At 42.8% G+C, this 17,030-nt stretch overlaps 1 protein-coding gene across 3 annotated transcripts in view; it reads left to right on the forward strand.

The window, feature by feature from the left end:
* The window catches only part of LOC147606918 (ubiquitin-activating enzyme E1 1-like), a 60,054-nt gene extending 47,128 nt beyond the window's left edge, over positions 1-12,926 (forward strand). For all 3 annotated transcript variants that reach the window (XM_086791159.1, XM_086791160.1, XM_086791161.1), the window contains 3 exons: positions 10,346-11,217; positions 11,324-11,756; positions 12,091-12,926. In XM_086791159.1, the coding sequence (XP_086647285.1) occupies positions 10,346-11,217; positions 11,324-11,756; positions 12,091-12,681 (1,896 nt within the window). In that variant the 3' untranslated portion in view covers positions 12,682-12,926. The remainder of the gene's footprint in view (positions 1-10,345; positions 11,218-11,323; positions 11,757-12,090) is intronic.
* The last annotated feature ends 4,104 nt before the right edge of the window (positions 12,927-17,030 follow it).

The following is a 17,030-nucleotide window of genomic DNA, read 5'->3' on the forward strand; positions in this document are numbered from 1 at the left end:
GAAGGTGACTTAACAGATTCACCTCAGGTTTTGCAGCTTTATCTCGATGCCTTTGAGTTAGAGCCGACTCTTCTTGTGGCTCATTCAGGTTCAGCAGAGCATGGGTCTGGAGCATTACCTGATGCTCAAGAGGGGGGTAGCACCTCCACTCCCTTGATACAGACAGGCTCAGATGACATCTAGAGGTCGCTTGGTGCAGTTTTTATCTCACCCGAAGGTACTGAGGCTGACAGTACATCTGTTTATGGGACTTCTATGATATATGTGTACTAGTCACATGGGATTTTGTGGATATGTATGGTTCACAGTGGTATACAACTTGGACTATTACTACGCCATTGTTTTGCAGTGAATGATGTTGATACATGTGCATGGCTTAGAGAGATTGGGACGCTGATCTTGCCATATTGTATATTTCACTTTGGATATTTTGCTGTATCACCAGAATGCAATCGAGGACGTTTGCCATTTTTCAAGAGGGGGGTATGTCATGGCCCTGTGAAAATGGAAGAGCACAAGTGTGGGCATGGTGGTTGCTAAGTCAGAATATTGAATGATTCACATGGGGGGTGCCCGGACAGAGTTAATGATGTGTGGACATCCCTAGATGTGAAGGGGGGAACTAGAACATTAGAATTTTAATGTTTTATTAAAGTTGCCCCTAGGCCTTAGTGGCCCCTTGGGAATACAGACTGGTACAGTGCTGTTTTTCAGGACTGTACAGACAGGTACACCACTGAGGTGGATACAAGGAGGAGGGTACAGACAAGTACATACACACGTGTGAAGCAGGGTTGTGGAAACAAGTGCCTGCAAGTACAGATTGGTACCGTTACTTCCTCTAGTGCAGATACACAAGCTGATTTTGGTAAGCTCCGCATCTTTTCATCTATCTCTCTTTCTACTGCTTTATGTCTGTTTGCAGATTTGAGCTATCTGGCTCCTTGTGAGAGGAGGGGTATGGCAGATTGACAAGAGTGGAGACAGAGGTTGAACAGTACATGTATGTATGAGCTGAGATGTTGAATCATGTGCTTGAGTTATGCCAGATGTATGCTCATGGCTGCCCTGCTTAGTGGTCTTGGCTGATCAGAGGGAGGCACAATGTGTTGCTTTGAGACACAGATCTGTGTGCGTGAATCCTCTGTGCTAAGAGGGATTGTGGGCTGTCAGATTGGACATACAGGTGTAATCTCTTGGCTGATTTTGGTTGTACTCAGCCTTTCATACTTTTGGAATTGAATAAAGAAATACCGCAAGGGGCGCCAAGCTTGGGGCCAACAGGTGTCGCTTTGTTTTCAGATTTGGGCACTCTAGCCCCAATCTTTTCTGTTTTCATATCTAGACTACAAGTGGACGGGTGACTGCTAGTCTACCGCACTCTAGTTTCTATCAGAGGCCGGTTTCATTTGCCTTTGCAGCCAGTTTTTGCATGTGTTAAGTTCAGCCGGTGCAGTGCAGCAAGCTGCAGCCAATACGGTACAGCAGGTATGTACAAGGTTCAGCCAGTACAAGAGGCAGTACAGCAGATCCAAGTACATCAGGCACAAGAGGTACAAAAGAGAGTACAGTAACATTAGATGTTGTACCAACAGCAAGCAAGTACAGGCCATACAAAAAACCACTCGACAATCGGAATTAGAGCCCCTCGTGCACACATCTGCAACACAGCAACCCCACACACAACCCCCCCCCCCCCCCCCCTTGGCGGACAGGCTGGGCACCCCCTGCTCACTGCCTCTCACCCCTACTCAGAGAAGACCCCGTTGCAGAGCTTCCCCCGCATGCAGTGCAAAGCTCCCAGGCATTGCTTCGCCTCATGGAAACACGGTTTCTCCTCAGAGCTGGACCCATTAACGGAGGCAATTGGCTTTCCAGTGACGGTATGCTTCCCTGGCCTTCCCAAAGGGTATCAGCGCTAGGAAGCCAATTTGTAGAGGTGCAGATCCTTGGTGAGCAGACATGTGGCACTATACATCCTATATGTTAAAAAGATCTCTAGGAAGCACCAAGTATATATCATAGGGGGCAACACTGTTCTCTCTATCCCTCCACCCAGGGTTCATGAGGGATTAGAGGGGTGGAGGTGCTGCTGTGGAAGCTGGCTGGTGGGTACCCGATTGTGTGCTGCTGCCGGTTCCAATATGGTATCATAGAGGGTTTGTGCACTCTCCCTTGTTCATGGTGGCATGTGTCTACTACAAGCAGAGCTGATGGGCCATCTATTTGGCATCGTATTTGGAGCATAGTTACGAGAAACACTGGAAACGGCATTGTGCCAAGGCTGAAACGCCGTTTCGGGAATGCCACATGTAGGAAACACATTTCTGGAGCTGAAACGTTTCAAGGAAATGGAAACAGCTCGTCTCCAGCGTTTCTCGGAACATGGACAAGAAGTTGGCCCATCTCATGTGCCATCTCATGTCCTTATCTGAGAGCTTAGCCTGAGTGAGGAAATACCGAAGAGTCTCAGGATCTGTTTGAACGATAAAATCAGCTCCAAGAAGATAATGCTTCCACGTAGAAAGAGCATGTATAATTGCTAACATCTCCTTCTCTTTTTTTTTTTTTTTTAAATGATTATTTCGATTACTAGTGGGAAACCTCAGAATGAGGAAAACCCACAAAAAGCATCATATACAAGAAATGCCAGAGTTCATAGTGAACAGGGGCATGATCAAAATATATCCGTGAAAAGGCTATACAATGATGGGTCAATCTCATGTAGAGAGAGACAATCATAAAGGGATTGATGTAAAGATTCTTTGAAATAGTGAAAGGCTTGAATGGGCGGCTCACCAAAAACAGCCCGATTCCTGGAGTACCAAATCGTCCACATGGCCCAGTAACGAAGCCAATCAAAAAAGGCCCTATACTGTCTGAGAGCAGGAGAAAAAATACCAAACAACCAAAAATGTTTCCCAAAAGAAGCAGAAGGGAAACGAGCTCGAAGAAGAGCCGTTATATGATCCAGCAAAAGTTTAGTTGCATTACAATTCCACATCAGATGGAGAATTGTTTCATCATGCGCTCCACAAACACAACAATCTGAAGATGTCACATGGTGCCTTGCCAGGAAAGAGCCAACTGGCAGAACAGCCAATAGACATCGCCATAGAAAAAGCCGACATTTTAACGGCATCTTACTGCTCCATATCATCCTGAGCCTTTTCTTCCACCAAGCCAAAGGCTTATGCATTCTCCAAGCATCATTTGCATAATCATGAACCCAAATTTCAGGAAGGAGAAAGCCATAGACTGTATGCACCGAGAGCTGTAGCAGAGACAAAGGACCACGAGTAAGTATGGGCCTATGCAAGCTCCAATCGTGCAACCTATCCGACTCTTCAAGAGCGGGAAGAGGCTCAAAAGGGGCCAACAAACTCTCAATCTTTTCCCATAGGGGACGGTAATGATGACTTAGGCCAAATTTAGGACAAGCATCTATAAAAGACAGAACATGGCCACTATCATCTAGCACATCTGCAATGAAATAGACACCCTTTTTGGCAAGGAAATAAGCTTTTCTAGGCTCTTGCACAGCCAAAGGTCGCTCAAAAACTCTACTCCAATGAATGCTTTCCAAACGCAGTGAATTACAGTTAGTATTCACTCGAGGAGTCCAGCTGAGAAACTGTGTAAGCTTTTTCCATGCCAAAATTAACTTTGTGGAGAAAGGACAACCAGCAATCTTGCCTTCAAAATGGCCAAACACAGCATCCCAATGCGTGATGGTCCAGTTGCCAAACGATTTAGTGGACATCTCAACACACATATCTGCCAACATAATCGCCCAAGGCTGCCTCTGAGATACAAATTCCAACAGCAAGGTGGACTTTCGTGCCAATGCATGAAAGTGTATATTAAGGATATTCAAGCCTCCATGCTGTTTGGGACTACATAGCTTCTTGAGCGAGAGAAGGTTAAGGCCCCTCTTAGCATGTTTGGTTTTCCAAAAAATGCTCATGGCTGAAGACATAAAACGATCAATGTCCACTTTTCTCCACATTATTAGTGGCATAAAGAATTGAATATATGCCATGACAATAGCCTGTACAATCCTTAAACGAACATGCAATGGCCATGTAGAAAGCTTCCAGTAATTAAGTTTCTGATTCAACCGTTGCATCACCCATTGAGTCATTTGCTGATTAGAAATATGCCATCCCAATGGGTAGCCCAAGTGTCTGACTACATGCATTTGTGAAGGAATTTCACCTGGCCAAATTAAACTATGCCAAGACCGAGCATCAAGAGCCAAAAGTTTAGATTTCTGAAAGTTAACATAAAGGCCAGCAGCTTGCCCAAACAGCTCTAGTGCCTCCATTAATCTTTGCACATCCGATTGCGTATTGCGGGGCATACAAAAAGAATCATCAGCATACGCCTGTGCTAAAAATTGTTTGCCATTGGGCAATTGCAATCCATGAAGCACATCGGAAGCTGTCAAATGATCTAGATATGTAAGCAAAGGATGAGTAGCCACAGCATATAGCAACGCACTCAGAGGGCAACCCTGTCTTACAGATCTTTCTAATTTCCAAGGGTCGGTAATCCGAGAGCCAAGTATCAAAGAAGCATCACTATCACTGTAGAGGAAGTACACAACACGTTGCAACTTTAAACCAAAGCCCAACTGGGCCATAGTCATGGCAACAAAGTCCCAGGAAACTGTATCAAAGGCTTTTTCAATATCAATCTGAAGCACAAGTACATCCTGTTTAGTATACTTGGCATATTCCATACCAATATATGCATTAGCCAGATTGTCATTAATCTGCCTACGAGGAATGAAACCATATTGAGCAGGATGTAATCCATCATGCAGAAAACCTTTAATTCTGTTCGCCAGCATTTTAGTAACCAATTTATAAATAACTGGCATAAGAGTGATAGGACGCCAATGCGAAAAGGATTCACAAAGATGTCTTTTAGGAAAAAGCTTGACTAATCCTTGCTTCCAAGACATTGGCAAACAGTCATCTTGCCATGCTTTATTGATCATGAATAAGATCACCTCTTCTAGAAAAGGCCAGAAGGCAATAAAAAATTCCAAAGTCAAACCATCCCAGCCAGGTGATTTGCATTTACCCATCGAACGCAAGGCTTCCTTTAATTCCTCTTCTGAAAAAGGTTCCTCTAATACCATTGCATCGGCGGGCGAGATAATAGGTTGCACATATTGCAAAAGTTTACAACGGGCCTCTAAAACCTCTGGAGAAACTTCCGAGTTCGAGGCAAAAAGAGAAGAGAAATAGCATTTAGCCAAGTCAGCCAACTCTTGCATAGAATCAGACCATTGGCCATCTGACTTTTTAACTCTGCGAATATTCTCTTTCTCCCTGGACTGATGCAAACTTTTGAAAAATTGTTTAGAAGAGCAACCTTTATCCAGCAATGCCCTTTGACGAGAGCGAACCATCCACTTTTGTAATTTACGCTGCTCGTTTAGCATAATAACATAGCTATTTGCAACATGATCATTTTAAAGAAATGGTTCTCCATGCTTTGGTACCACTTTACCATCAGATTTATGAGGACATTGATATTGCGTGGTTCCATTTTGTTTATCGCATGCAAGCTGTGATTATTGACTATGGGCGCTCTTATATGCATGATATTCGTGAAGCAGTCTTGCAGGCAAAACAGACATGTGAATGCCTCACTGCTACTGCTCAACAAAGGCTTCTCCTACAGTGTGAGCAAGATAATTTATTGCAGGCAAAGAATGCTAACATCTCCTTCTCATAAACTTGCATATTCTTCTCAGCTCCATGAAGGATTCTACTCTCATAAGCAATCACATGCCCATCCTGCATTAGAACACAGCCCCAATGTTATTCCCACATGCATCACACTGAACCACAAAGCTCGACGCAAGTCCGGTAAAGTTCGGTAATACCAACACAAGACCTATAGTCAGCTTCTCCTTCAACTGAGTGAAAGCTACTTGCTCTTTGTCAGCCCACTCAAACTCAACTCCTTTCTTAATCAAAGCATGCAGTGAAGCAATCTCTGCGAAATGTCGAATAAACCGCCTATAGCATGAATAGAGTCCCAAGAAACTGCACACATCATGTACGGTCCTCAAATCCGGCCAATTCCTAATTGCTTCAACCTTTGCTGGATCCATCCACAGCCCATCCTTAGACACAACGTGCCCAAGAAAGTGAATCTCCTTCAAGAAAAATTCACTTTCCTTTCCACTAATCAGCAACCTATTCTTCCCGAGTTCTTCAAACACAGTGGCTAAATGCTCCCTATGCTCCTCCTCAGAGCGAGAGTGCACAATTATATCATCAAAGAAAGTGCCCACAAATGCTCTATGAGGCTGAAATATTCTATCCATCATCCTGTTGAAGATAGCTGGAGCATTTGTCAGACCAAATGGCATGAATAAGAACTCATAAAGTCCAAAAGTTGTCCTGAAAGATGTCTTGTGCACATCTTCAAATTTAATGCGGATCTGATGGTATCCACTCCTCAAATCAATTCGACTAACGAAAGACGAACCCTTCAATCGATCCAAGATGTCATCGATCCTGGGTATTGGAAACCGATTCTTGATGGTACTTTTGTTCAGTGCTCTGTAATCAATGCACATCCGCCAAGAACCATCCTTCTTCTGAACCAAGAGTATTGATGAACACAAAGGTGATGAACTCGGTTGTATCAACACCTTCTCCAAAAGCTCATTCACTTGACTCATGATTTCTCCCTGTTGTGCTGCACTCACACGGTATAGCAATTCGATTCGGTGGAGTACTTCCTGGAATAAGATCGACACCATGATCTTCAGGCCATTCCGGAGGAAGCTCTCCTGGCAAAGACTCTGAGAAACAATCTTAATACTTCTGTAGGAATTCCATTCTATCCTTTTCTAAACCCTCAAGGTTAGATTCTATTGTACCATCCTTATCTTTAACAAAGACCAAGTAAGCGGAAATGTGACTTTTCATTACTTGAGAAATGGCAGAAGCCGAAACAATTGGGACAGATTTCCCTTTAAGCTTTACATCAAGAATGTGTTCTTTTACCCTATGAGTCAATGTGATCTTCCGATTATAAATATCCACTATCGCTCGTACTCTGTGGCACCAAGGTATGCCCAACAAGACATCACACCATCCAACAACATGATGAAGAATTCCTCAATATCTACATAACTCTGCACATGAAGCCTGAGCTTCCCGATGATAGGCATGATTGGCTCTGAATGACCAAGACATGCCATATTTGCCTCATGAACATGTCCCATTTCCTCCGCACAAATGCCCAATTTGGTTGCCAACTCTGGGGAAATGAAATTAGCCCTTGGGCCAGGGTCAGAATATCAAAGCTGTCTGATCTCTAACTTTGCCCCAAGCTCTACATAACTCCGTAGCTTCTCCACCATGTTGCTCGCCAACCACATCCAGGACCAATCCGGCGGTAGGTTTTGACTTCTTAGCCTTGGTTGGTATCAGCGACGACTGGCTTCCTCTTAGGATATTTGAAGAAACGATGTCCCTCTTCTCCACAGTAGAAACACTTGTTCCCATAAATCAACTCCTCTTCTTCAGGGGTTCTTGATGGAAGTGGTGGAAACCTTTTCTTCTGTTTCCCTTCACTCATCCGAGGTGCATCTGAAGCTTTAGCAGCTTTCTTTCCAAAAATCTTACTGTCCTTGAAGCCTGACATATGCCCAGTGAGCAAGGCATAACCTGTCTGTGCATTCTCTATCATCTAAGTCATGCTGTTGACCTTCGCTTAGATGCAATAATCTCTCAACTCTTTCAGCAATCCACAACAGTACTTCTCAACCTGTTCGAAGAGTGGCACTACTCGAAAAGAGGTCACTGGAAGTAGAGCATCCCAAAACTTCTTGTTGTACTCGTCCAAATTAGCACAGTCCTTCGAGTTCAACCCATGCCATGCAGTCATAACACCTACCTCAAAAGTAGGTGTTCGCCAAATGGAAGAGAAAAGCTGTTTGAACTCGACCCAAGTAGTAGGAGCGATTCCCTGATGTAGTAAAGAGGACCACCACTGCAAAGCATTGCTCTTCAGAAAAGATGCTGCCTTACGCACCTTGGAGGCTTCAGTTAAATTCCCTCCTGAAAATGTTGCATCAAACTATTGGATGAAAAAAAAAGCTTTAGGCCTATCCTTTGCCCCACTGACGGTATCAAATTTTACTGCAGCTCCACCTTCTTTATAATCCTTGGCCTTGCCCATTGGCGAAAGGTTATCATACAGATCAAGCCTAAGAAAATTATTTCCCATTGTTCTATTATCCACACTGGGATCAAAATTTCTTGGTTGCCATACATTCCTCCAAAACCTCCTCCCATATTCCCGTACATGCCTGGCTGCATCCAAGGCTGCATACCAGCTCTGAAGTTCCCAGACATACCCATGCCAACGAGAGGATAACCCCCAGTCATGGACTGAAAGACAGAACCTCCTCCAAAATATCCAGGATGTAGAGGATTAGCAGGGTGAGAGAAAGGAGCAAAAGATGTATCTGGAGGGTAGAAGTTGGAATTCGTCTATTGAGGATTTTTCTCAGCCTCCTTGCTCCCCTTCTTCTTTTTCTTGGTGGAAGCTTTTAAATTTGATCTTTGGTCAGCTCCAACATTACTTCCGTCGCACTCTGTAGCTTTGCTTTGAAAAGACATCTTCGTCGCCAGGGTCCCCGGGTTGCATAACATCTTCATCACATGCTTCTTCTGCAGCGTCGTCTTCACTTTGCTCAAGTGAAGACTCATACTTAGAAGATGAGACATGGACGTCATCATCAGTGTCCGCCATTGGTGTGACTTCTCCTGACACTACCGTGACCTTGCTCCCTTGAGAAAGTTGGCAGTGTCCCGGCAACGGAACCTTGAAACCGGCCTTCAAAAAGAGAAAGGGCGGTGGTTACTATCTATCACACCACAGAGAACAGCAGAAAAATAAAAGGATATGCACGATGGAGGCTAGAGCGCTCCTGCTCTCGACATGAAGACGATTGGCCCCAAATCCCCTGGCGCCCCTTATGGTATTTCTTTAATATTCCGACGTACTCAAAAGCACAAGAGTAGCCCGTCGTCCACTTTACCCAGTGCACTAAGAAAATCCTGCACGCACACTCATGTGCAGGGCCGAGGCCAGAGAGCGGAAATCCGTTGCCCACTCCCCCAAGGTACCCTCGCAATCTGAGTTCTTGCGCAGGGAGACCCTCAATTCTAAATGCCTATAAAAGGCCCAATTCCTTTTTATCTTACTTTCCCTACTTCGAGCCAGGGGGTTTGTCTATGGATAGACTGATGTGGGCAATATGTATGGTCAAGTTCTTGTATCAAGCTTGACATGAGAGTTTCAAGTGTCGGCATCATTGTGTTCTTTTGTATCACATGATTGCAGTTTAGAGCCCAAATCATCATGCTAAAGTTCTCTCTCTTAGATGAAACTCCTTCACTCCAAAGGGCGGTTTGTTGGATATTTCGAAGTCTAGTAATTACTAGTGTCCAGTGGTGTGTGAACACCCTCTTATTAAGAGATTATAAGATGGAGCCTTGGTGCCTATATAAAGCATTGTACATGAAGGAACAACTCTCTCTCTCTCTCTCTCTCTCTCTCTCTCTCTCTCTCTCTCTCTCTCTCATGAGACGCCCACGACCACGAGGATCGCGTCCATGACTCCCTCACCATCGACAGATTCGAGCCATCATTGCCTGCCACCGGAGGAGTTTACCGCGACAATTCAGCGTTTCAGCTTTCAGCTCTTAGCTCTCTTAGGATGTTACTATTTTCATTCTTTCTTTCAGATTTGTTATGATGAGACATCATCATCACCAGTTGTACCTTGTTTTGGTCTCATGGGCCATTTCAGCCTTTAGGAGACGTTAATATATCTTTCTTTCTTTCTTTCTCTCTCTTCCACCCATACATCTCTATGCACCAAGACACCATGGCTTGATCTCTCCATCTCTCCTTCCAGTCACCCTCTCTCATGTCTGAAACCATGTCCAGCTACATACCTGACAAGCATGGAGCAGAGGCTCCAAACCCACCAAACTCAAACCCATATCATTGCTCCGTGCCCTCTTCAGACTCAGCAACAGTAGAGGTGCAGCAGCACATTTCAATAAAGCAATCAGAGAAAGTTCAGCATCATCTTTCCAGTATTTTTATCTAGGTTCATGTTATCCTGCATCTTCTAAATTCAATTTTTAATTTTCAGGGTACATTACGTGTTTCTCGAAAGTCCGACTATGATTCCATGTTAAAAACTGTCCATGGTTAATAATATGTTATAGAAGTGATTCTACTTGTTGAATCCCCATCATTCTAATGATTGATGTTGAATTGTTGAAGATAGTTTCTCTACTTCGACTCCTTGGAGTCCCTAGCAGCAGAAGCACTAAAAGCCAACGACATGACCACTTTAGGCACCAGGTACGATGCACAGAAGATGGTTTTCGGGCATAAATATCAGCACCAATTGCAAGAAACAAAAGTACTGGTTGTTGGTGCTGGTGCCCTTGGATGCGAACTTCTCAAGAACCTAGCAATGATGGGAGTAGCTTGTGGAACCAGTGGTAGATTGATAGTTACAGATGATGATGTGATCGAAAAGAGCAACCTAAGCCGGCAGTTCCTATTCAGCAATAAAGATATCGGAAAGCACAAGTCTACAGTGGCAGCCTCAGCTGTGATGGCAATGAATCCTAGCCTTAAGGTTGAAGCCCTGCAGAACAGGATAGGGCCGGAAAGTGAAAGTGTGTTCGATGATGCATTGTGGAATGACGTTGATGTGGTTATCACTGCAGTGGACAATGTGGAGGCAAGACTATATGTGGATTCCAAATGTGTGTATTTCCAAAAACCGCTACTAGATTCAGGTACTTTAGGGACCAAGTGCAGCACACAGGTAGTCATGCCTCACCTGACAGAAAACTATGGAGCCACAAGGGATCCTCCTGAGAAGCAAGTCCCCATGTGCACTCTTCACTATTTTCCATACAAGATTGATCATTGTCTCACTTGGGCAAGGTCAGAGTTTGATGAAGTGCTAATGAAAACTCCCTCTGAGGCAAAGTCGTTTCTATCAAATCCAGAGCAGTACATCGACTCAATAACAAAGTCATCACAGGATGTCCTTGCTGCAGAATCTCTCAGAAGACTCATAGAATGTCTTATCACAGATGTATGCAACACTTTCGAGGATTGTGTAGAATGGGCGCGAAAAAGGTGGCTGCTTTGCACCTCTTAAACTGCATTTTCGTTGAGGAATTGCAGCAGCATTGCTACTAGCATGCATGCAGGTTGCCTTACTCCTGCATTTTTGTGTTTCCAGGTTTGAACACTACTTCGTAAACCATGTAAAACAACTGACCTTTGCATTCCCAGAAGATGCTGTAACAAGTAAGGGTGCACTCTTTTGGTCCGCCCCCAAGCGCTTTCCAAAGCCACTGCAGTTTTCTTCTGAGGATCCTTCACACCTCTCATTTATAATTGCTGCGTCTGTTCTGAGAGCAAAATCCTATGGCATCCCTATACCTGATTGGGCAATGGATCCCCATAAGTTGGCAAACGCGGTGGACAGAACCCAGCTTCCTCAATTCATACCCAAGCTGGAATTTGACATTAACATCAACAATGAGGATGGAGACCACAATTCCTCACATCCAGACAACTCTGATGCCATCGATCAGATGATCCAAACATTGAAAGAGGGCGCCACCAGCTTGCCTCCCAGATTCCAAATGCACCCTGTGCAATTTGAGAAGGTAAGTAGCAAGCTTTTCCCCATCAATTTACAAGCTCGCATTCACACTAGTTTCTTGCAGTCTGAACAAGCCTGAGATTTTTGAGGGCTGCGGTTCTCTTCACAGAGTGTCGCCATAGAAAGGGTTTCAGGACAAACTATCTTCATAGTTCACATATATCCTTGCCACTGCCCTTGTGTGCCACCGTGAGGAAAGCCCATCAAACATAATTTTGATCATGGTGTGTGTGTGTGCACGTGCGCATGTATATGCACATATGTATGTTGCAAGCATGTGTCTATGTGTATGTTGTATGTGCATATTGCATTGAATTATTATTGCGGCGTGTTTGCAGGACGATGACAGAAACTTTCACATGGATTTCATAGCTGGGCTAGCAAACATGAGGGCGAGAAACTATGGGATAAAGGAAGTGGACAAACTTACAGCAAAGATAATAGCTGGGAGAATCGTGCCAGCCATAGCCACAACCACGGCGGTTGCAGCAGGGTTAGTGTGCTTGGAGCTGTACAAGGTACTCCATGGCCATGGGGGGATAGAGAGGTACCGCAATTCCTTTGTAAATCTGGCGCTGCCGTTGATCACGATGGCAGAGCCAAGTCGGGCGGAGGTGGCCCAGCATGGTGGGCTGAAGTGGTCAATATGGGATCGGTGGGAGGTTCATGGAGACCTTAAACTTGGGGAACTGCTGGATTGGTTCAAGCGGGAGAAGGGTCTGGTTCTATGCAGCATCTCTTGTGGGCGAAGCTTGCTTTATCAAAACACTGCAACCTCCAACGAGAGGCTGGAGATGAGAATAGTTGAGCTCGCCAAAGAGATTGCTAAGCTGCAGATCCCTCCTCACCGCCGCCATATCGACATCGAAGTTGCCTCCGACGACTACGATGGCACCCTTCCGACAGTCTCCGTTCATTTCCGGCAGTAGGTTTACAACACTCCATATTTTGTGAGCTTATCCACATAATTGTGTGTTTATCTACTACAACCTTGACATGTGTTTATCTACAAGGTTAACAAATAAGTAATTCTGTGTTTATCTACAAGGTTCACAAATAAAAATTTGTGTGTTCATCTACAAGGTTCACAAATACATGAAGCATTTACCTGGTGTTTATCTTTTTGGTCCTTGCTCTACCAACAGCTAGTGTTTTATCCCCTCATTTTGAAAGGTCATACTGCTTATCTTTGGATTAGTTCTTATAGCTTAGATTCTATGTTTATCTACAAGGCTCACGAATTCGTTTATCTACAAGTTGTCAAATACATCAAGCATTTATCTACAAGATCGACAAATAAAATTATCTTTTTGGTCCTTCGAAGATTAAGTGTTATCTCCTCATTTTGAAAGGTCATAATGCTTTCTTTGGATTAGTTCTTATAGCTTTGAAATCTTGGATGCCCAAGGAAAATAACATGGCCTCCAATGTTCTAGTGTTCTCCATCCATTTTAAAAGTTCATCATGCTATCTTTTGATTAGCTCTTATAGCTTTGAAACCTTGGGCGCCCAAGGAAAATAACATGGTCTCCACATGTCAAAAGCCTCAATGGAGAGAGATTCTGTATTTGAAATCTACTCATCATAAGCTTCTCAATGATAATGTCACATGGGGGGGTTCTGACATAAGATTGATAGGGCTCACCATGGTCCCATTTTTTAGAGAGAGAAAGCGCATGAAACTCCTTAGAGGGTCCCAAAATGAGCTCATAATTTCCCTAATGAGGCAGTGGCTAGAAAACTTTGTATTGTTTAATGGGGAAGTGCTCGAAACTCTAGCTTCACTCATTTGCCAAATAATTTTACCAAAAGAGAAGTGTACAATCTTTATGTAGAGTCAATGAGGGACAAAGTGAACCATACTCTTCCACTTCCCTCATTCCTCAAGATATGGAGACAATATTTTTCGCATATGAAAATTCCCAAAAAGAGAAAGATGGGTGTTTGTCAAATTTGTGCAGAGTTGAAAGCAAAGCGGGATATATCAAAGAGTGCACAAGAAAAAGGTAAGTTGAAATAATACAAGACATGAAATAACACAAAATTAAGGAATTCAAAATGTCTCCACTTGATATCTTTGTAATTTTGGAGCAACAAGAATTGATCAGCTTTCTTGAAATTAGAAAATTACTTTAGGTATATCACAAACATTGTTTCTTAATTAAGTCTTAAGAGTGTCGACCAATCACACTCATAAGTAATCTAACCCGAGCTTAAGTATGTGGCTTCATAATCAGGCAAAGTAAGAGCCCATAGCAACCAATTATTCCAAGCGACCAAGCATGTCTGGCAAAGTAAGAAACCCCTCCACCAAGGCCCATGGAACCATTGTCTAATGTGTGTACATGCTAGAAAGCAAGAAGAGTATGTTCTTTAGTTTGTTATGTTCATTCAAAATTGGGTGATGGCAACAATTAAACATCATACAAATGAGTAATTTCAAATAGTCTTATTTGTCACCAAGTTGAATAGAAAGCAGTTTGATATAGTATGATGGTGATTGTCGAGGTTTCTTGTCAACATAAAATGAAGAGAAATGTGACAGATTCAATATAAACACTTAATAAACGTGAAGGGTAAAAGTGAACATTTGCAAACATGTCACATACTTGGTGCATCCTAATACCATATGAACTTAGTACATCCTCAAGGAGGAGGCTAAAGAAGAAAAGGTGGCAACAATCATGACTTGCAGTACAGATACACATAAAGCACCTTTAGTTTACAAGCTTAAATATATTTAGCACCATTAGTTTACAAGCTTAACAAGCCTTGAACTTTTCTTACGAGAGAGAGAGAGAGAGAGAGAGAGAGAGAGAGAGAGAGGGAGGGAGGGAGGGATGGGGGGAAGGGGAAGGGAGATCTCCAAACACTCAAAAACTAGGGCCACACAAGAATATGTCTACCTAACAAATAGCATGACTTTGAAATCAATGCTTATGTCTTTTAAAAAGGAAAGTTTATTACTATCCTTATTACTATTTTTTTCCAATGAGGTCTTATTCCATTTTTGGCCACACACAAGAATTTCACCCGGCTACACACACACACCATACTACACGGGGCACCAAAAATCAGAATTATGTCATTGAAATGTGGTCTCTTTTTTATGGGTTTGAAAATTTCATACTTATTTTATTGTGTACATAGTAATAATATGTGTGTTCAATAAATATATACATATTATAACCACAATTTGATGTGGGTGGAGAGATGGCACACCTCCTCTCCAAAAATTACAAAAACCAAAGAACGTGCTCTTCTTTGGAAGAATACTTTTGTACCTGTAAATATAGTACCATGGACTTATGAGTCTTATTCGTGCACTCCCCCTCAAATTACTCCATGTGGGCTTGATTTTTGATCGGCACCCTTGACCTTCCAAATTGACGGGTTTGGTGAAATATCTCAAGTTTTTTTTGCATTTTAATGTAATTTGTGACTAGCATTTTAAAATTTTGCAAGTATTTTACAACCAAAATGCTCAAAAACGAGCGTGACACTATCAAAAAGCAACTATGAGTCAATGTGTGAGCTTGATCAAGTCCATGGACATGTTTTGAGACAAATTAGTGGATCCCATATTCTCTTTTCCTTGAAACTATAGAAACTAAAAGATAGGGAAGAAAACATAGAGCCCAGAGCTCACGCTCAAGGTCTCCCCCTCTCTCTCACATGGTCTCTTCTATGTATGCTTCTTTCCATCGCTTCTCAGGCAACCTTAGCCTCCGAAGTCGCCACCCCTTTTTGATCTCCTCATTGATGCAAAGAGCAATGGCCTGCATTTTCTAGGGCACGAAGGATTGTGCGGACACACCACCACCAAAGGTCATCTTTGATATCTATGTTCACTCTTCCTTGGCTGCTCGTGATTATGAAAAGGTTCATCTAACATGTGCTTTGTGCATACCAAGACTCACCTCTTTATCAAACACAAAGGTTTCTCTATTCAAGTAACTTTGACTAATATACATTTTACCCCTTTGTGTTTAGTTTTCTTAATTATGGCTTAAAGAGTGTAGTGGACCCACCTAAAACATGCTTAAATCCATAGCTATGACTTTAAGGCCCTGTGCCCAATCATTCAAGTATCGTCTAGTACATCTCCATAGATCTTGGTCATCAATTGCCCAAACATAACAGTGCAATAATTACTTCCTCTCTTTATTGAGCACAATTATGGATGTCATTCTGCTTGCAACTTCGTTGCCTTTGCATTGTAAGCATCCAGTTAACCAACAAGGTTACAGTAATTCTAGGCGCACATAGCGCATTTCAATATGAATCTATCGTAATCAATTGGATATTTGATATAACATTTTATGCTATGGAGATGCATTATGTTTGCGTATCATTCATTGCATTACTTAGTAATCTCATCAAAAATTAGCTGTCTTTTTAATCCATACTGCTTTATCTCACAATCTCAATCTCATCTAGTACGATCCACACTCCAATAATCCCTCAACCAAAACAGCATCTAAGTTTTTTAACAATATCAGACAATGCTATCCTCCATATCATGTTCCCTACCTGTTCAGGCATCTATATTTTGCAATTTCATATCCATACCCACTCTGGAGTTACTTCAATCCTTAAAACTTAGGCATTGCCATACTCCTCATCCTGTCTTCTCGAAATGAACCTCCACCTCCATTCTGGTGCTGTGTTGGGGCTGCCTTACTCCTCATGCGCACTCAACCACAGACCTTTCATGCACCATAACACTCATTTGATAGGGAACCCAAGAAAATAAGAGGCTAAGTGTACAGGCACCCCGATCCCAATGAAAATATTGCCACTAGACCACCTCACCCACCAGTTATTTATATTGCTTTGCCTGTAGAGATAAAATGTTCTATCTTAAAACCATCAGAAACACCCCCTAGTAAATCGTGCTTACAACCACCAACTAAGGCCTCCAAAAATACATAGCCCATAGTTGCATAAAACCAACATAGAGATATTCAACACCAGCGACGAAGGTTTGGACAAGACGGCTAGCATGCATGCATTAGACCATGCTGCATGCATTACACAAGGAAGACGATGGAAAAGCAGCATCACACCTGCTCATACAACCCGTCATCTTCCCTTAAAAATCTACACCATGGCTAACTAATTGCCACTCACCCTACACCAATTAAATTCCTTCTAAAGGATACAGACTCTGATAAATGTATGTGGTATACATCCAATGCATTCATATTGACCCTCCTTTGCTCATCCCATATATATATTTAATGTATCAAGCTTGGCAAAAGATTAGACATACTGT

This window comes from Cibotium barometz, chromosome 56, assembly GCF_041138505.1.
Source record: "Cibotium barometz isolate CiBa-2024 chromosome 56, ASM4113850v1, whole genome shotgun sequence".
In the NCBI taxonomy this organism is placed as follows: domain Eukaryota; kingdom Viridiplantae; phylum Streptophyta; class Polypodiopsida; order Cyatheales; family Cibotiaceae; genus Cibotium; species Cibotium barometz.